The following is a 20,433-nucleotide window of genomic DNA, read 5'->3' as shown; positions in this document are numbered from 1 at the left end:
GCTGGGGGGTGGAATGGTGCTGTAGAGCTGCTGGTGTCCGAGGCTGGGGAGATGGGCCAAGCGCTTCAATGCTTGGCAGGTGAGCTTTCAGGTAATAATGAAAAGCCAGCAAAAGATTGGGTCGTCCCGTGTTCCCCTCCTCCCCCCACAACCAACTCGTGCATTTCAGTTACAGGTCCAACCTTGAGGACAGGCACAACTTGGATATTTGGTACTGGGAGATCTGGGTTATCTAGTTGGCTTCTAGAGGAGGCACAAGAGCTTTGGTGGCAAGGAAAGACAGTATGTTTTTAATGGACAAAAGAGCTAGGGGGTCTAGAATTGGGAAGGCTCTTAAGACAGCACCCTGTGGCTCCTGCTGAATGGCCTTGCATTGTTAGCTATGGGTAGTTTTCAAAACAGGGATAACTGGAGTTGGGGAGAATAAGTTGGTAGCAAGTGGATGAACTGTGTTGTGTGGTGGGCAGAGAACTTTTGTGTCCCATAGGGAGTATGCAGCTAGCAAATGTTTGGGAGGGAAGCATGGAGGATTTGAAGAAGAAAGGAAACCTGTTGATTTGGCTGGAGGCCTCATCTTGGAGCTGAGGGAGTATTCCTTCACAAGAGAGTGCTCCTGAGTCCCCAGAAACAGTGACTTGTGTGCTCAGGGGACATGGGGGAACTTGATCATCCAGGAAGTGTGTCTCTAAAGAGTTAGGATTAGAGTGGAACTGCCTTCCTGTGAGTAAAGGAGACCCTGGTATGAGAGGGAACCTGGAATTAGACACCAAGGCATCCAAGGCTTAGAGTGTTTCTCTGAGAAGAAATCACTGTGAGACTTGGGACTAAACATGAGAGAGAAAAATGAGGCCTTAAAGGAGTCTTGGGATTGGTATCCAGTACTCACTTGTTCATGAGAGGTGGGAAGCTGTGGAGGGACCACCCTGGGTCTACATGTGCAGGATTACCCACGTGCAGGCAAGTGGTCGGTTCCCTGGGATGAAGGGAGGAGTGGCCACTGTGAATGTGTCTAGAGCTGAGGAACCCTGGCAAGAACGACTTATGAAGGAGCAGCAAGGGTGCAGCCTTAACTAACCTTGCTTCTTCCAGAAGGGTTTTGGGAAAGTGAGTTGATGATGCTTCGGAGCACAAACTGTAGACTCAGGCAGGTTTTTTTTTTGGAGTTAAGCAAATCATTTGCCCTCTGAGCCTGGTCTCCTTGTAAAATGGGAATGATAAAAGTGTCCTCCCAGGGGTTGGGGATTTAGCTCAGTGGTAGAGCATTTGCCTAGCAAGCACAAGGCCCTGGGTTCGGTCCTCAGCTCGGGTGGGTGGGGGGTGGCCTCCCAGAGTTGTCAGTAGTGAGATCTTATGTCTAAGGGACTTCACACCAGGGTTGTCTATTGTTATGGGAATGTTGTAGACAGTAGAAAAGGATCCCAGAGTCATATCTTCCCTAGCCCAGTCTACTAGGAGAGACAACATGGGCTTTCTGGGGAAAACACTGTCCTGAGGCTCTGGAGGAAGCAGAATGGTTGGAGGAGACCTTGTGTCCCAATTAAGGAGATATTCTGTCCCCTGTCATGTCATGTGCCCCCCCCCCCCCCCAACATATCTACGACAAAATGCTCTAAGCCCCCTTCAGGTCCCTCTCCAGCACTTCCTTCATCCTTGGTAAACAGACACTTCAGGCTCTCCTCCCTTTGGGCTGCACCTAGTTTGTGCCCAGATGTATTTGTCCTCTGAGAAAGAGTCCAATCAGTTAACAAGTGGTAGAATAGTCTATCCTTCCCTGTGGTTCTGCCTCGCTGCTCCTGGCACAGCTTCTAGCAGGGCTCTGGAGGCACCCATCAGCACACTTACCCCAGGGACAGGGAGCTGCGTGCTGCCCATCCGAAGTTCATCAAGTTCTCTCTTACTTTGTTTCTGTTGTAGTTCTATTTCTAAGCTTCTCACAGGAGATGGTGTCCTTCCCCAGGAATGTTCTCTATCCTCATCACTGAACCTTTGACTGGAGCCTTTGAGTTGAGGCTCATCTGTTCCTTCCTGGATCCCGTTCTCAGCTTTTGGTGCTTCATAGACAGTCGATACATAATTTTGTACTATAAATGTCTGTTAATGTGTGTCTGTCTCCCTAAACTGGATGCTTCAGTGGGGCGAGTTCATACTCACCAGTATATCAGGGTCTGATGTACGGCATATATTTCATAAGTAATTACTATTGCTATTCTTACCCCTCTTCCTCACCTCCTGGACCGACAGAACACGTTTCCTAACCACTTCTAACTCCACCTATTTGGTGACCTATTCCTAGTGAGCCTGGAGGCTATTACCACGATTCCAGAGGTTTGTACATTGTGTTGACTGTGCTGGAGATAAATGTACAGCAAAAGACAGGAGCAGTCAAGAAGGTTCAAATCACAGATGGATGGGACTAGTGAGAGGGTTGGTTTGTGCTCTAAGTTTTGAAGACTGGGTCCTGAAGTAAACTCTGAGCAATACACCTTAAAGTAGAGATCAGTATTAGCTGCTCAGTGAAGTGCCTGGTACATCTTAAAGTGGCTCCCACCCTTGAGGTTACTTAATGGACGAACTTCTTCCTCAGTTGGTTTAACGTATTCAGTTTCTATAGAGCACAGTTGCAGATCTGTTTGTAGACTTTTGAGACACAGAGTACATACCCATAGGCATCTGGAAACACCCCTTGCCTAAATAGATTTCCATCTAAAGATGTTATTCTTTGCCTTCTGACAGTCTGATTCACACCAGTGAGGATGATGTCTTAGTTACAAGACTCTTTCAAATGTATTCATCTAACTGATTTTTTTTTTTTTAACCCTAAGATGTCATGGACAATATTACCAGGCAGAACCAATTCTATGAGACGCCAGTCATCAAGCAAGAAAACGAGTCAGGCTATGACAGGAGACCATTGGACATGGAGCCACAGCAGCAGGCCTATCGCCCAGGTAGGAAGGAAGGCTCCCACACTTTCTTTCTTGAAGGAAACAGAATCCAAGTAAGACCTTGTATCGTTCTCTTCTGGCCTTTGTCCTTCTGGCAAGGTTTTATTTGGGTTGGGATTTTGGTTTTGTTCTGTTTGGAGTTGAAGGTTTTGTTCTTGTTTTGGTTTATTTTTGAGATAACATCCTTACTAGGTTGTTCAAGCTACCTTAAACTGCAAAAGGAGTTGGGACTGGCTTTGTACTCCTGGTCCTTCTGCCTCCATTTCTCTCCCAGTTCTGTTTAGTTTTGAAGAAATTAACCCAAGTCTGGCTTCCTGGTATCTTTTCAGGTGTTAGTACCCTGGAAGGTTTAGACATGGGGGCTGCTGCCTGAGCCTTAGAGTCATGCAGTGTGGGAGCCAGAAACAGCTTTCTGAATCCAATGTGGCGCTTGCTGTGTTCTGAAGAACACCGCTCCTGCAGACTACTCATTGGAAAGGGGTTCCTTAGCCAGACAGCTATATAGAAAAATGCAGCATGGTTGTATTGCCACATGGAGATTTACTATGTTCATTAAAGGCTCTGAGAAGTCCTAGATTGAAATAACCTCATGTTGTGTATTTAAACTCTGCACTTCTAAAACCTGTACTATATTATTGCAGAACATTGTTTTCCATAGTAAGCAGGGGGACAGATAGGATCCACCTAGCTTCTCCCCCGTTTATGAGAGGAGGTGACTGGTCTGATGGCAAAGCTAAAACCCAAGAAACCAGCTCAGACCAATGTTCTTGGTACATGAGTTGTATTTCTCCCATGAAAGTCTGACTGTTTAGGAATCACCATAGCTAGCTCCAGTGCCTTTTCTAGTGAATCTAGTGATCCTATCAAATTCCATTCTGCTTCATCCACAAAGTAAAAGCCCCTGGTGGGTACTTGTGTAGGGTGGGAGTGGGAGTGACTAGGGACATTAAAGAATGTAGGTTAAACTATAGATTTGTGTCAGGCTGTGTCTTAGGGCTTCTATTGCTGTGAAGAGACACAATGACCACAGCAACTCTTAGAAAGGAACACATTTAATTGGGCTGGCTTACAGTTAAGTGGTTTAGTCCATTGTCATGGCGGGACATGGCTGTTTGCATGCAGGCATGGTACTGGAGAAGGAGCTGCGAGTTCTACATCCAGATAGGCAGGCCTCGGGAAAAGAACTGAGCTACTGAGCCTGAGCTTGAGCATCTGGGACCTCAGAACCCGCCCCCACAGTGACACACACACTTCCTCCAACAAGGCCCAACCCCCTAATAGTGCCACTCCTTATGGGTTAAGCATTCAAACGCATGACTCTATGGGGGCCATTCCTATTCAAACCACCACAAGCTCTGTGGGACTTGTGGGGTCATTTGGCCCAAGGAGCTGGTTTTACAACCACCAGTGGCCTCCGAGTCTAGTTTATGCTTAAGCCATGGAGGCAGCCATCAAAAAAACTGAACCTAGTCTCTGCCCTTGAGAACCAGGAACATTGACTAGGAGTCCATGTGCCAAAGCTAGGGAGTGACTTGAACAGAGTGCTGGGATGAACATCAGCAGTAGGTAGGTGGTGCCCCTTCAGCACCCTATCAAAAGTAAGGCCCTATGAATCCATAGCTTGCTCTTTGTTAGCTATCAATTCATGGGACCTGTCTGGGGCTTTCCAAATGTTATCATCCTACCTTGACGTCTTGGTGTGATTTAATGAGGCTTCAAGAAGAGCTGAATGACTGACCCTCCCACTCAGTTGATTGGGCTTGTAGAAAGTGACTGAAGCTAGTAGAGTTTGCTATAGATCCATAGTACTCTGCTGAGTCCACCTTCTGCCTTGGCTTTGTCAGAAAGAAGCTCTGTAAGAATGAGGCACACAAATTCTCTGGGAAGAGACACTTTAACTCTTGCTTCTCAGAGTTTACAGCATCTTCGCAGGCTCTTAGGTCTCACTCCCTCTTGGTGTAGGCCAAGGTAGTAACTTTTGAGTCAGCATTTATGAACCTTCAGAACATTAGCCAAAAACCATTGTTCTACCTTCGGGTCATGTGAGGGATCTTGTCCTTTAAAAGTGTTGAAGGCCTGAGTGTTACCTGGCTAGTATACTGTCACCCATCCAGCCTTACATCATCCTGGCCTCCTTGGCTCACTCAGTAGGCCTCTGGAGCACAGCCCTTCATTGTAGTCACAAGCCTGCCAGCATCATCTTGGGTAAAAGGGATTGGAGACGTAGTAATCGGAGGGCTTTCCAAGTGTCTTAACCATCCTGATTCATCCTGACAGTGGAACTGAAGACAGAAATGAAGCAGGAAGCACCACCTAGCTTCCTCTCCCCTGAAGCCTCACAGCTCAAGCCAGACAGACAACAATTCCAGAGTCGAAAGAGGCCTTTTGAAGAGAATCGGGGCCGTGGGTACTTTGAGCACCGGGAGGACCGGAGGTGGGTACATGAGACAACAGCCACTCTTGTCATTGGTTCACTCACTGAGTGGGACTGAGCAGAGCTCTCTCTCCCTGGTATTCCTTCCTTTGCTGGCTGGCAGATTGCACTTCCTACGCTTTGATCCTTCCTCCCGCTCCACCCTGCTTATTACCTGCAGAGCAAATTCCAGACACCTTAGAGTTTTACCTAGATGTCTTTTCAGCCCTTCCCCTTACTGCTTGTGCAGCTACGCAGTGTCCTTTTTTTTTTTCTTCTTTATCTTTTTCCTTTTTTTTTTTTTTAATAGACAAGTTCTCACTATGTAAATTCTGACTGGCCTGAAACTTACTGTCAACCAGGCTAGCCTCAGACTCACAAAGATTCTCTTTCCTCAGCCTCCATTCCTGGCTAGTGTCCGGTTCTTATTGGCCACTCTGTATCCCTTAATTTGAAAGCTATTTCCTGACCTTATTGTGTGACCCCAGCACAACCCTCCTCCTGCCCACCCCTCATCCAGTCAGCATTCATGAGATCCCTCCCTGGGACTAGATACTGAGGCTATAGAAACATTTTGGACAGTGGACTTGCCTTCTGCTGCTTTCCTTTTTTTTTTTTCTTTTTCTCCGAGATAGGGTTTCTCTGTGTCGTTTTGGTGTATGTCTTGGATCTTGCTCTGTAGACCAGGCTGGCCTCGAACTCACAGAGATCCGCCTGGCTCTGCCTCCCGAGGACTGGGATTAAAGGCGTGTGCCACCACTGCCTGACTGCCTTCTGCTTTTCTGATATCGGGTTGGAGGTAGACTGTTACAAGTAAACCACAGACTCAGGGTGAACAGCCGAAGATGTGAGTTTTGGGAGCTCACAAGAAGATGTGATCTTTTCTCTGGCCATTTTCCTTTGGAACAAGCCCTCCCCTTCCTTTCCCTCCAGGTCCTGTCCTACCCTCCCTGCTACCCTCTTGGCTCCTGTGTGAAGCCTTTTCTAGTCATGGAGTCTAGGAATGACTGCTTGTCTGGTTTAGTCACCTGACACATTTGATTTCCTTTCTGGAGAAGTCCACCTCTAACTAGCTTATTTAAGAAAGGTGGGAGGGCAGGGAAGCTGGGGCAGGTGCTGATGTAATTCAGTAGTAGGACTCTTGCCTAGCATATGTTAAGCTCTGGGTTCCACCCCCATCATGGCCGAAGAAAAGAACTGGCATGGATCTCCTGAACTGTAATTGAAATTAGGACAAGGAACTGACATCGAATGGATTAGACCAGAGCTACTAGCTGATGAAGAGCAGAGGCGGGACATTAGCTCTAATTTGGAGCTGTCAGGGAAAGCTTGCTAGGGTAGACTTAAGATGCCATGAGCCTGGCATAGTGGTGCAATAACTTTAATCCCAGCATTCGTGAGGCAGGTGGATCTCTGTGAGTTCCAAGCCTGCCAGGGCTAGGTTGAGAGCCCCTGTCTTTAAGTAAATAAAGAGACTAACCTGGACTGGCAGGGCTGGATGGTGCTTCCCTAGAAGTCCTCCTGCTGTGAAGAGTGTCAGCAAATCCAAGCAGAGGCTGAGTGTTGGGCTCAGCCTTCTCCTCTTTGTTGCTCCTGTACAGCAGAACTCCAGTGTGTTAACAAAATACCTTTTTTTATGTTATAGAAAGATAACATGTTCATGATTAAGGACACTTTAAAGAGAGCGAGAGGCTGGAAAAAGTGGGTCATACCATATCCTTTCAGATGCAGGATTTTAAGAAGCCTGATCTATGGGTGCATTGTAATTACGTCCAGGCCCTTGCCTTTCATTGCCCTTACTGTCCCAGCTTGAGTACTGTGGCCTCCCCTCAGCAATACTCAGTGAGGGCAGCAGTTCACACAGTGCAGAATATGGGTTAGAATCTTAGGGTGTGAGAGAAAGATCTGAAAAAGCTCCTTGAATGATTGATTCTGCTGCCCTTCTTTATACAGAGCAGTCCTTTGTCCTTTTCTTATGTTGGGAGTTAATACTCACTGCCCTCGGCAGGTATCTGATAGCACCTGGGAAGAAATGGTGATCCAGAAAGTGGTTGTGAGCCACTTGTAAATCTCAGCAAAAATTTTATTCACATATCTCCAGCTATTTCATGACTTACCCCTCTTTCCATCACAGGGGCCGTTCTCCTCAGCCTCCTGCTGAAGAGGATGAAGATGACTTTGATGACACTCTTGTTGCCATTGACACATGTGAGTCCTGAAAGTGCGCATCTGATGCGACCTTCTTGCAGTCTGTGTTGCAAGGCCATCTTTGGATCTCCACCATCCCTTTCTAGTACCATCCAGAGCCACTGTTCCATCCATGAGCCCCAGCCCAGCTCTAGACCAGGGCGTTAGTGTGGAGTCAGGCCTACTCCTAAGTGTAGCTGACGGGTCCTAGGCAAGCTGTTCTACTTCTCCCTGCTTCTTCAAAAAGAGGAGCAGTGTAGCCTTCCTACCTCTGCATGTCCAGCGAGACTCCGGGGATAAGGTCCCAAAAGGAGTATGAAAACCCTCTACCACCCTGTGTGCACAAGGGGTTTGTCTCTAATCAGGAATCTGAGTGCTGCTAGGGAAACTTAACTCTTTGATAACTGACTTGCCAGTTTCCATCAGCTGCTCACGTTCCGAGTGAAACCAATGCCACTTTGTCCTCCAGTGCACTAAGTGGCTTTCACCTTGACTATGCATCTGACAGATGATTATGGAGGGATTGGGCCACTGAAGTCAATACATGGTAGAGCCAGTGAGTCTGTTTTCACATATATCCAGCAGCCTACTCGGCTCTAAGAACAATGTACTTTATCAACACAGGTGTTTCATTACGTAGCTCTTATTTATAGAGTGCTGGCTTTGTGTTTTGGTGAGGGATAAAGACACAGACATTCTCTTCTCTCACAAGCTATCAAAGACAACTAACCATTTTTAAAAGTGTTGGGTAGCAGTGGTCCACAGGGCAGCACATGATTAAATGCTGATGTATTGACAGTAGTGTTCAGCCTGCCAAGAAATGAGAGCACCTTGGGGGCAAGGTGGTAAGGAAAGGATTCCCTGAAGTTGTGACTGGCTTTTACAGAGTTGGCACTATGCATGAGATGGGACGTGACCACCTGTGCTACACCTGGATGGCAGGTGTGGTTCAGGTCAGATGTTCATACCACAGCTAGCAACAGAAATCTGCTCTTAAACAGTCAGCACTGGGAGGAGGTTAATGTGTATGGTGCTGGGAGTAAACCTCATCTTAAAATCTCTGTTTGAATTTGTGAGGTTGTTGACACTCTCCTTAGGCTGTGACACATTCCCTTCAAAGGTAATTACTACAATTTCTGAGGGACTTCCTGAAGCCTATCCTTGAACCCCAAACAACAGTCAATTTTCTGGGGTTTTCCTCCACAGATAACTGCGACCTGCACTTCAAAGTGGCCCGAGACCGGAGTAGTGGCTATCCGCTGACGATCGAGGGCTTTGCGTACCTGTGGTCAGGAGCCCGTGCCAGCTATGGGGTCAGAAGGGGGCGTGTATGTTTTGAAATGAAGGTGAGTGGGAAAGATAGACAAGACAGAAAGCAGGTCTGTCCTCTGGAGTAGCCTGTCACCAGCCACCTTCATCAGAGCCGTGACTGCAAGATACTAGATTGAGCTTAGACAATGCCCAAGCAAACAAAAATATGATGAACTATCACAGACAGCCTCACTGTCTCAGAAAAGGTAGACAATCATTCTTTTCTATGGTGGGATTTGCATCAGGTAATACAAAGCCAAACAGTAATGGTGATGTTTGTAAAATGGCCAAATGGGTTGTCTCAAAGAAAGAATGGGTTCTGGGGCCGGGGAGATGGCTCAGCAGGTGAGGGCACTTGCAGCCACACCTGACAACCTGCAGTCAGTCCCCTTACCCACATGGTGGAAGGAGAGGATCAGCAACCTAAAGTTGTCCTTTTGACCATGGTGTACACTCATACATAATCTCCATAGGTGTGGTTTTAAAAAGGACAGTGGACTCAGATACCACTACTTTACAGGGAAGCTAGAGGAAGAGAGCAGGGCAAAGAGAGAGCTGCCTGCATTGGCCGTTACCAAAGTTCTATGTCAAGTTGATGACAATAGTGTTTGTTCCTGTGGAACAAGAGTTGGCAACTTGGGCTGGAGAGATGGCTCAGAAGTTAAGAGCACTAGCTGTTCTTCCAAAGGTCACGAGTTCAATTCCCAGCAATCACATGGTGGCTCACAACCATCTATAATGAGATCTGGTGCCCTCTTCTGGAGTGCAGGCAAAGATGCAGGCAGAACCACTGTACACATAATGAAGAAATACGTCTTAAAAAAAAGAGTTGGCAACTTGCAGATTGTAGAATTAAAAGGCAAAAGTTATTAGCATGTCCTTTCTGTGTGCCTCCCCCAAGATCACATATACTAGCAGTCTTTGGGGCACAAGGAATAATGCTCAAGGAAGTGACTTCCACCCTTAGCACTGGAGAAAAAAATTGTGTATTCTTTGTATATCCAAACTTATTTATCTGTAGAGCCCTTCACACACAGTATCAGTGCTGGGTTCTTTGTGTGGATTATCTCCATCAATCCTCACATTGTTACCATGAATAAGTACTCTGATACCCCAGGCTAGAGGTGCAGCTGAGACAGGTTTAGTTTACTGACTGACACGGTATTTAATGTGCCAGTTAAAAGAAATACTGTCAAACTACATGGCTTTCTTCTGTGGATTGTAAGATGAACTGTTCTTTCACAGAGAGATATGAAAAATGTCTGCAAGTCAGTGGAATGTGGTATCTTTCTAAAGCTATAGACCAGTTCTGGTAGATAGGGATACCAGGTAGCCGCCACTGTGATGTAATTAGGTAGTACAGAGTATGGAATTAAAAAGTAGACATGCTCCTGTGCTCCCACCCTATTCCTTCCCTTTAAAGGGAGTTTAGAGGGAGAGAAGGGCAACAGGGATGTTAAATGTGCTATTGGCAGCCTGGTTACAAAGTGAGATCCAGGACTGTTACACAGAGAAATCCTGTCTCGAAAAACAAAACAAAAAAAAAAGTGTGCTATTGTTTCCTTGCTTCTGTTACTTGCTATTGTGTCTTGGATGTTTTTATATACTCTTACCTTAGCCCTGCCTCATCTTTTTAATTGGTTTTGTGGCTTCATTGGACCATAATGTACCTGGTTCCTTATTGTTCTTTTTCTTCCTGGCTTTTATTAAAAATTGTTGCACTCAGTGTCCTTCCAAATCCACACTGTACATACTTGGGCACCTAAGACCTAGGGATGATCTAGAGGTGCATGGTTACAAGGTGTGTGCACTTCTGTCTTGTTTTTATGATGCTGGGGATCCAGCGCACAGCCTCATTCGTGCTAGGCAAGTGCTTTGTCCAGTGGAAGTTTATTTCCCCTGCAGCAAGTATTAAAACTGAAAAGGAGGGGTGGGGTATTTGGAAGCACTCTGTGGCACCTTAAGAGTCCCTGGCCCCCCCCCCCCCCAAAAAAAAGAGTCCCTGCCATCACAACAGGCTCTTGGGAGCTGCATGAGTTCCTCTTCCAGCAACCAAGTTGTTTGTTTGTTTGTTTTAGTTCTCTTTTTGTCTGTCTGTCTTATCTAGGCAGGATATCATTGGCCCAGGCTGGCCTCACCCCTCACTGTGTACTCAAGCTGGTCTCAAGTTTGTGGCTGTCCTCCTGCCTCTGCCTCCTAAGTGCTGAGATTACAGGCATGAAGCACCATCACTGTTTATTGCCTGATACACTTACCTCCTACTTTGCCTGATAATCCAGCAGCTTTGAGACAATCCTGAGCCTTCTTGTGTTCTGTCCTCAGATCAATGAGGAAATCTCCGTGAAGCACCTTCCATCTACAGAGCCCGACCCCCACGTTGTCCGTATTGGTTGGTCCTTGGACTCTTGCAGCACTCAGCTAGGTAAGAAGGTCAGCCAGGCAGTCCTCAGTATAGAGTGATCACCCTGCCCCTGGATTCTCGGGGCTCCTAAACTGCTCTTCCCAGTATTGGACTGAGAACGTCTACCCTGGACTGGAGACGGGTGTGGCTGATGCTCGTGTCACTGCCGGACTCGAGGACTTGTCACTGAGCGGCTCTTTCAGAGTAAATTCAGAGAACTGTTTCCACCATCCTGAAATAAATTCTTAGGCCTGCTAAGTTTTTTATGAACTTTCTGTCCAGAGTAGAACCTAGAGTAAAAGCAGAAGCAGCTGAGACAGTGAGGTTCACTGGCAGAGAAGCAGGAGCTGCTTGCTGAGAGATTGAATTTTCATAAGGTGCTGGGGCTCGGTAACAATCTGCAATTTTCTGGATGTTCCTTTTGGTTTTTATACGTACTCAAACTGGGTCATGCTATGAAGTTTATATAGTCTAGTTTCTTCTAATATATAATGGGCCAAATATTGAAAATAAGTATGGTTTCTTAGCCAATGCATAATTTTCTATCTTATAACTTTTTATTTTTTTGTTCTGTAGTGGGTGCTGGGAGTTGAGCCCAAGGCCTCACAAAAACTCTTACCACTGAGCTACATCCCAACCCTATTGTATTTATTTAACGGGTTTCCTTTTGTAGCTCATTTAAATTAATTGCATCTTTTTGCTTGAATTCCTGTTCTTGTAATTACTTGACAACTTTAGACAAATCCTTAAAAGTAGGTATGTTAGGTTAATCCTCAACACCACACACACACACAGCAAGATCTATCAAGTTAAGGGCTGTAAGGGCTGGTGAGATGGCTCAGCCAGTAAGAGTACTTGGTACAGAAGCCTGAAGACCTGTGTTCAGTCCTTGGGACCCATGTAAAAATAGAAGAAGAAAACTGACTCTGCAAGATTGTCACCTGACCTCCCTGTGCATGCCCATTCATACATAATAATAATAATAACTACTATTTTTTTATTTTTATATGTAGCAGCATTCTTTATTTACGAATCATAGGTAGAGGGACTGGAGAGATGGCTTAGCAGTTAAGAGCACTGGCTGCTCTTCTAGAGGACCCAGGTTCAATTGCTAGCACCACATGTTGGCTCACATTGTCTGTAACTCCTAATTCCATCTGGCACCCTTATATAGACATACATGTAGGCAAAACATCCATGCATGTAAAAATGAATAAATCTAAGTCAGATGGTGGTGGTGGCGCACGCCTTTAGTCCCAGCACTCGGGAGGCAGAGGCAGGCAAATCTCAGAGTTCGAGGCTAGCCTGGTCAACAGAGTGAGTTCCAGGACAGCCAGAGCTACACAGAGAAACCCTGTCTCAAACCCCCTCCATCCGTCCAAAAAAATCTTTTTTTAAAAAATCATTTGCCTGGTGGTGATGGAGCCTGTCTTTAATCACAGCATTCGGAAGACAGGCTGATCTCTTGAGTTTGAGGCTAGCCTGGTTTACAGAGCGAGTTCCAGGACAGAGAAACCCTGGGGGGAGGGGGGGAGGGGTGTGCGGCGTTGCAGTGCTTGTTGCTCTTACAGAGGATCTAGGTTTGGTTCCCAGCCCCTATATCAGGCAGCTCACAACCACCTATAACACCACCTCCAGGCACCTGGACCCACATGGTACACATAAATGCAGGCAGGTGCACACACACGTATACATGGGTAAAAATAATGTTTAAAAGTCTGTAAAAGAAGAATCAGTTCAGGAGTGGTGGCACACACTTGAAATCTCAACTTTTGGGCTGTGGAAGCAGAAGGATCAGAGTTTGAGGACAGACCTGACTCCATAATGAGTTTGAGTCAAGCTGGGGCTACATGAGACCCAATCTCAACAAAACAAAACAAAAGAATCATAGGTCAGAGCCAGGTGCAGAGATAAACTAAGTCCTGGCTATCCAGAAGGATTGAGAATGTAAGGCCAGCCTGGACATTCTGCAATACTTAATTTGAGGGGGGAAAAAAAAAAAGAATTAGTCATCTCATTTTATCTTTGTCTTAGTTTTAAAATGGTGGTAGTGGCCAGACACGGTGTCATACACCTTTAATCCCAGCACTCAGGAGGCAGAGGCAGGTGGACTTCTGTGGCCTACAGAGTGAGTTCCAGGACAGTCAGGTTATACTGTGAGACTGTCTCAAAATAGTAAGGGCAATGACTGTGGCAGCTGTGAAGGTGTTGTGTCCATCAGAGATTTAACCTGCCTGTGCCTTCCTTCAGGTGAAGAGCCTTTTTCCTATGGTTATGGAGGCACAGGGAAGAAGTCTACCAATAGCCGCTTTGAAAACTACGGAGACAAATTTGCAGAGAACGATGTGATTGGCTGCTTTGCGGTGAGTGCTGGCAGCCTGTGGGAATTGGCAGGGCCAGGTGCCTGATGTAGACTTTTTCAGGATACCTGTATTGTTGTCTATGCTAATCCAGCCACTCTATCCATGTTATTTTCTCTGATGGTTTGATATTGTCTCCTCCAGAGTAGGGATTACTGATTTGTGTGAGATTCTGCCATCCTTTCCCTTCTTGTCTTTATGCAGAGCTGACTGTGGTACCATGAAGATTTGAGGACTTCAAGTGTACACAACTCCCTCTGTCTGGTTACCACAGTGACATTTTAATCAAACTTGAGAATTTCTTCCCTGTGTTGGGAAATAGCCAGTCTGCTTTCAAAGGCATTGTGTTAGCTTTTGGCCCCCGTTGGCATCACCTTATTTTCCAAATTGTTTTTTGAACTGACCTTAGTTGAGCTGACTTCCTGTCATGCACTGCCCTCTGACAGAGCGGAAGCAGAAGCTAGAGGAAGCCTTTGCTGCTGCATTAGTTCTGGAGAGCAGTAACCAGCAGTCACTGATTGGGTGGTAGCTTTAGGCTCTGGAGCCAGACTTGCTGAGCTTAGTTGTTGTTGGTCTTAGGCTCACAGCCCTGGACAACTTCCTTGTTAGTCTCTTCCAAATAAGAATCTTTGTACTTACCTCTTTTGTGTTGAGTTTTAACCCATTCCAAACACTTAGAATAATAGGTGGCACATAGTAAGTGCTCGGTAGCACCCCTTCGTACAGTTAGCATTGTGAACACACAGCAGCCTTGTGTACTGTGTCATGAGGCCCCAGAGAAGAAAGGGACTGCCCAGAGGCTACGTACGTCCTCAGGGTATTATCTTCTGTGCTTATTTGTTCACATAACTCCTTTTTAAAAGAAAGTTCTTTTTTTTAGCTTGGAAACTTGTTTCAAACTTTGAGGCACTGGGGAAGCAGCTCAGTAGATAGTGCTTGTTGAGTATGTAGAGCCCTGGGTTCAGTCTTCATCATTGCATGAAACTGAGTGCAGTGATGCCTATAATCCTAGCTCTCAGAGGGTAGAGACAGGAGGACCCCGAGTTTAAGTTCATCCTCAGCTACATAGTAAGTTTAAGATTAGCCTGGACTACATGAGACTCAAAAAAAAAAAAAAACCAAAAAACAAAAAAAACAAATCAGTAAAATTTTTGGTTTCATTTTTCTTGAGACAGGGTTTCTTTGTGTAGCCCTGGCTGTCCTGAACTCACACTGTAGACCAGGTTGGCCTCGAATTCAGAGATCTGCCTGCCTCTGCCTCCCAAGTGTTAGAATTAAAGGCATGCACCACTACCACAATAAAAATAAGTAAAAACACAAAGGAAAAGGACTCCATCACTCCCAAAACAAAACAGAAACTTTAGAAAAATAAGAATAAAGAATTTATAGGACCTTTTACCACTTTTGCTGTGTGTGTGTGTGTATGTGTGTGTGTGTGTGTGTGTGTGTGTGTGTGTGTGTGTGTGTGTGTATTTGACCCATTTGAGAGTAGGCTGCATTCCTATCCTTAATATTTCATGTATATTTAAGTCTGCCATCTTAACTGTTTCCCAGATATGAGATTGATATACTACTGTTAAAGGTGTAGCCCACATTGAAATTATGTCAGTTGTCCCGTTGGCTTGTTTTAGTGCAATTGAGTTTTTTGGGGGGGTGTTGAGAGCCGACCAGGATGTGTTACTTTCTGTTGCCCTGTCTTGATTCCTTTAGTCTGAAACAGATTCCCAGCCTTCCTAGGTATTGTATGACCTTCGTGTGTATGAGAGAGAGAAAGAGAGACAGGCTTTCCTGGAACTCATTTATGACCTTTGTTTTATTTTTTTAAAGCAGAGTCTAACTCTGGCCAGGAGCTTATTATATAGACTAGGGTGACCTCTATCTTTTAGAGATTCACCTGCTTCTGCATCCCAGTGCTGGGACTCAAAGCCATGCAACCACCATACCATGCTGTTTTAATAAAACACTTTTAGACAAAAATTAATGATGGTTATATTCTACAGTCTTGAATACAGTTTTTCCATTTAATAGTATATTCTGATAATCTTCCAGTGTCCACACAAGTGATATGGAGCTAACTCAAGCATTTTTAAAATTAATTCATGTGATTTAAAGAGAGAAACAATAAAAGAGTATAGCTCTTACCCCCTACCCATTGTTTCGTATGTCCCAGCTGCACATAGGAGCCACTTGTTCTAGGGTGAATCTGAATATAAGAGAGAGGACATTTATTTTGTTTCTTTAACATAAAAGGTGGCATATTTATTCTACCTTTTGCTTAATTATGTGTCTTAAGATCTTTTTCCTAGGGCTACAGAAACCTAAAGGCCCTCTTTGTTTTTGGATTGGGGCTCTTATTTTGTATTGTCTCTAGTTTTCACCACCATTGTTGATGGAGCCTTATTCCTTAGGATTTATCAGCTATGGCGAAGGTGCCAGAGTACCCTCCTTTAGAAGCTGGTCTTTCTGTTGCTCCCTGATATCTCTTTTCTGGTAGACATAGAGATAATGCCAAAGAAAATACTTGTCATTTTGTCACTTGCCAGGGTTGCACAGAGACATTTGTAACCCTCCGTATGGACCTCTATACAGTTGTCTCTTCCCCGTTGGAGCAGCTTTTGCTGTGCTTACGTGAGCACTTTCACATACATCTGTGCATTCTTATGGACTATATATGTAGTGCTTCTTCCTAACTTAACTTCTGGTTATAAGTTGTATATAGTGGAGGGTGGGAATATGCATGTGTACACTTTAAGACAGGGTTTTACTGTGTAGTCCAGGTTGGCCTAAGACTAAGATTACCCTGCCTTTGACTCCCTAATCCTGGAATTAAAAGCATATGATACCAAACCTGACATTCCACCTTACTTTTTTAAGACAGGGTCAATCTCATTCAACCTGGAGCTCATCATTCTGGCCAGGCTAGCTGGTCCGCAAGCTTAAGGGATCTTCCTGTCCCCTCCTCACTCTTAGAGGTTACAGGTACATGCCACCACACCACATGCTTTCCACCCAGGGCCTGGGTATCCAAACTTGGATCCTCAAGCTTCATTGGTAAACATTACTTAACAACTCATCAGCCCCATATTTTCAAATATTGATGGCCAGCTACCACTAGGACCGCACTTTCAAGTTGAAGACGTTAGTATCTGACCATGTTTTCCAAACCCTTGATTCAGCATGATGTTCTGCAGGCATGTGGCAGTACAGAACTCCAGGCTTCTATCCAGTGTCCGACAGGTCATCTCTACCTAGTTTAAAGATTTCAGGAGAGTGTTTGGTGCTTTTAGCTTTTTTGTTTGTTTGTTTGTTTTTATGTGTATGAGTGTTTTGCATGAATGTATGTATGTGTACTGTGTATGTATCCCTGGAGGCTAGAACTTGGGTGATGGAAATTGAACCTTTGTTCTTTGCAAGAAAAACAAGTGCTCTTAACCACTGAGCCATCTTTCTGGGCCCAGATTTACTTTACTTTGTGTATCTGGATGTTTTGCCTGCATGTATGTCTGTACACCATGTACATGCAGTGCATGCGGTGCCTGTGGAGGCCAGAAGAGGGCATTAGATCCTCTGGAACTAGAGTTACAGTCAGTTTGTAGCTGCTGTGTAGGTACAGGGAACTGAGCCCAGGTGGTCCAGTCTTCTGCAAGAGCAGCAGTGAGTACTTTTTTTTTTTTTTTTTTTTGGAGCAGAGTCTTACTATGTAGCCCTGGCTAGCCTGGAACTCACTATGAAGAGCAGGCTGACCTCAAACTCACAAAGATCCACCAGCCTCTGCCTTCCATGTGCTGAGATTAAAGACTTGTACCACCAAACCTGTTTTTTGTTCGTTTGGTTTTGGTTTTTTGAGACAGGGTTTCTCCATGTAGTTTTGGTGCCTCTCCTGGATCTTGCTCTGTAGACCAGGCTGGCCTCAAACTCGAACTCACAGAGATCTGCCTGGCTCTGCCTCCCGAGTACTGGGATTAAAGGCGTGCGCCACCGCTGCCCGGCCCTAATCTGGTTTTTGAGACAGGATCTCAAACTCACTTGAATTCCTGTTCCTCCCTCTACTTCTCAAGTGCTGGGATTACAGGTGTGAGCCACTGTACCATCGAGGGGCCGTCTCTTGGACAGTTCACATCCTCTCTTTCCTTGAGCATCTTTCTCTTCCTTAACATTCATACATAAACCTGTATTCAAACTTTCTTAATAAAATCCAGCTCTGTTTAAAGAAAGGTTCCTCATCCCATTCCCTTTTATTAGAGGATGTCGTAACTTTAAAGAGGTTTGTAGCAGAGCATTTGAAGGGGCTATAAAAATGAGGATGGAGGAAACAGGAACCATGTTTGTATAGGATCTCTTGACAAAAGAGAAAGGACTAAGCAGCTTTCCAAGTGGGGAAGGGATGGTGCATTTCAACAGTAGGAAGTAGAGTTACTGCAGCTAGAGGGCAGCACTGAGCTGTGTCTTCAGCAGGTGCTATCAACAACCCTGCCTTGGACAGGTGGCTGTGTGGGTAAGCCTGTTAGCTGCGGGTGCTGGTTTCTTTGCCCTGTGGTGGTTCTTCTAATAAAGGTGGTGCCCAAGGCAGGCGACACCCACATTATTCATTTCCATGCTAGAGCAAAAGTGATGGGAACCAAGGGAACATTTAAGGTGGTCTCCTAATCTCAGAAAGAATACTACATCCTGTACTATTTTGTCAGAAACTAGAACTTATACTTGGCTTCAGTGTGCTGTCTCATCCTGAGTTTTGAAGCTTAACTATAACCTCCTCTCCAGCACCTACAGTGACCTTTCTGGAGCAGCTTTGGCCAGGCCACTGTGCTTAAAACAAGTCAGTGCTCTGCTCCACCATCAGCAATGCTTCTAAATTCCAGAGGGAACTTGGGAGAGCCTGTCACACTCTTAAGGAGGAGCCATGGCTCTTCCTCCACAATTCCAGCACAGCCCCCAACACCTACAGTGCCTGGCAGCTTGTAGTGAGAGCTCAGTTCCAACATGCATCTCCTGTGTGTTAAATGCACTAACCTATCATATTCTTACAATGACCCTGTGTATTAAATACCACAAATACCTTTTCCCCATAGAGAGACAAGATAAAATAGTTTGCTTAAGGCCACAAAATAGGACCCACTAAATTTCAGCAACTCAGTAAATAAATAAATGAGTCTGTCCCTGTGTGTCTGAGATTACTTTTCACTTGCCTTTTATGTGTCAGGGTGCCTGGCCTGTATTCTTTTTCCACAAGGTTTGTGCATGTGGCTCATTTCCATCTACTGATTGAGACCTAACATAAGTTCCCTCTAAGAAACCCGTGGGAGGTTTTCCTGAATTACAATACTGAGACTCCTTGTTGGATTCTCCATTGGCCCCTTAGTTCCATGGAATCCAGATCAACACACTCATGTACCGGGGACAATGTGAGAACTCTAAGAATGTGTATTGAATGAACAAGAGGCTACATCTTTAGAGCTGGATTCAGCTGTTAAAAGTGCCAGGTCTGGCTTCTTTCATCTCTATCTGTACGGGCTGCCCTGTCTGTTTGGGGGATAAGGCACGATAACCTTTGCATTCATTTTTATCTCATCCTAAGCACAAGACAAATATGTTACCAGCTTAAAGGTCTTTGGTAAAGAGAGGGTTTGGGTAAGTGACTCTGAACCTTGCCTGGTGCTGCCTAACTTGTGTGTGTGCCAAGGAAGAATGCACTGGGGTCCAGAAAAATGGCTGTTTACTCCCTGTATTGACTCTCTTGTGAGTCCCAGTGCCTTAAGCTAAGTGATTACAGTTAGTATCCTAGCATTTGTTTGTGGTTTTGTTCTTAAGATAAGACTTCATGTAGCCCAGACTGGTCTAAAATTCATGCTCCTGCCTCAGCCTTCCAGATACTGTGATTACAGATGTCCACTATCACACCGGCTTACCCTTGGCTTTTTCTCTTAGGATTTTGAATGTGGAAATGATGTGGAGCTTTCTTTTACAAAGAATGGCAAGTGGATGGGCATTGCCTTCCGAATCCAGAAAGAAGCCTTAGGGGGTCAGGCCCTCTACCCTCATGTCCTGGTGAAGAATTGTGCTGTGGAATTTAACTTTGGGCAGAGGGCAGAGCCCTACTGTTCTATTCTCCCAGGGTTTACATTCATCCAGCACCTTCCCCTCAGTGAGCGGATCCGGGGCACCATTGGACCAAAGAGCAAAGCAGAATGTGAGGTAAGTGGGACCAGAAGACTAAATTGGTGGCCTCTCCAGAGCCATCCAAGGCAGAGGAGGGAAACTAAGTAGCTTGTATGTGGTGAAAGGGACAGAAATTTGAATAAACTTGGGCATGTGGCTTCTTTGTCCCGGCTCCTTGGGGTTGAGATTGGAATTGAAAAGCAGTTTTGAAAAAAAAGTTCCAAAGGGAAGTGACTTCACTACTTTCCAGTGAGGCCGGAGTCTGGGGAAAAGAGGCTTCCTCGTAGCAGAATGGGATAGCAACATACTCTGATACCCAGTGTTCTTGGAGAAGGCTGAGCAGTTCCACCCTTCCACTCAGGGCTTAGAACATGACAAGTGACTTGGGGAGCTGTACCGGCGATCCTTGTCTCTGTTTGTTTTTAATGAGCCAGGGTCTCTAGCCCAGGCTGGCCTTGAATTCATAGCAGTCCCACTCTAGCCTACCAGATGATGTAGTTGTGGCTCTTTTTCTTAAGATATGTATTTCTCAGGGATTGAGAGATGGCTCAGTAGTTAAGAGCACTGGCTGTTCTTTAAGAACTTGGGTTCAATTCCCAGCACCTACTTGGTGGCTTACAGCTGTCTGTAACTCCAGTTCCAGAATACCTAACATCCTCA

At 45.4% G+C, this 20,433-nt stretch overlaps 1 protein-coding gene across 3 annotated transcripts in view; it reads left to right on the top strand.

Moving 5' to 3' along the window:
- Hnrnpul1 (heterogeneous nuclear ribonucleoprotein U like 1) overlaps positions 1-20,433 on the top strand; it is a 36,168-nt gene that overhangs the window by 2,499 nt on the left and 13,236 nt on the right. For all 3 annotated transcript variants that reach the window (XM_052761002.1, XM_052761000.1, XM_052761001.1), the window contains exons 2-8: positions 2,823-2,948; positions 5,223-5,379; positions 7,493-7,566; positions 8,752-8,891; positions 11,179-11,278; positions 13,508-13,620; positions 19,543-19,809. In XM_052761002.1, coding sequence (XP_052616962.1) covers positions 2,828-2,948; positions 5,223-5,379; positions 7,493-7,566; positions 8,752-8,891; positions 11,179-11,278; positions 13,508-13,620; positions 19,543-19,809 — 972 coding nt within the window. In that variant the 5' untranslated portion in view covers positions 2,823-2,827. The remainder of the gene's footprint in view (positions 1-2,822; positions 2,949-5,222; positions 5,380-7,492; positions 7,567-8,751; positions 8,892-11,178; positions 11,279-13,507; positions 13,621-19,542; positions 19,810-20,433) is intronic.

This window comes from Peromyscus californicus, unplaced genomic scaffold (genome assembly GCF_007827085.1).
Source record: "Peromyscus californicus insignis strain IS unplaced genomic scaffold, ASM782708v3 Scaffold_4__1_contigs__length_199733344, whole genome shotgun sequence".
NCBI lineage: Eukaryota > Metazoa > Chordata > Mammalia > Rodentia > Cricetidae > Peromyscus > Peromyscus californicus.
The sequence above is the reverse complement of the archived record's forward strand: the minus strand, read 5'-3'. Positions and strand labels throughout refer to the sequence as shown.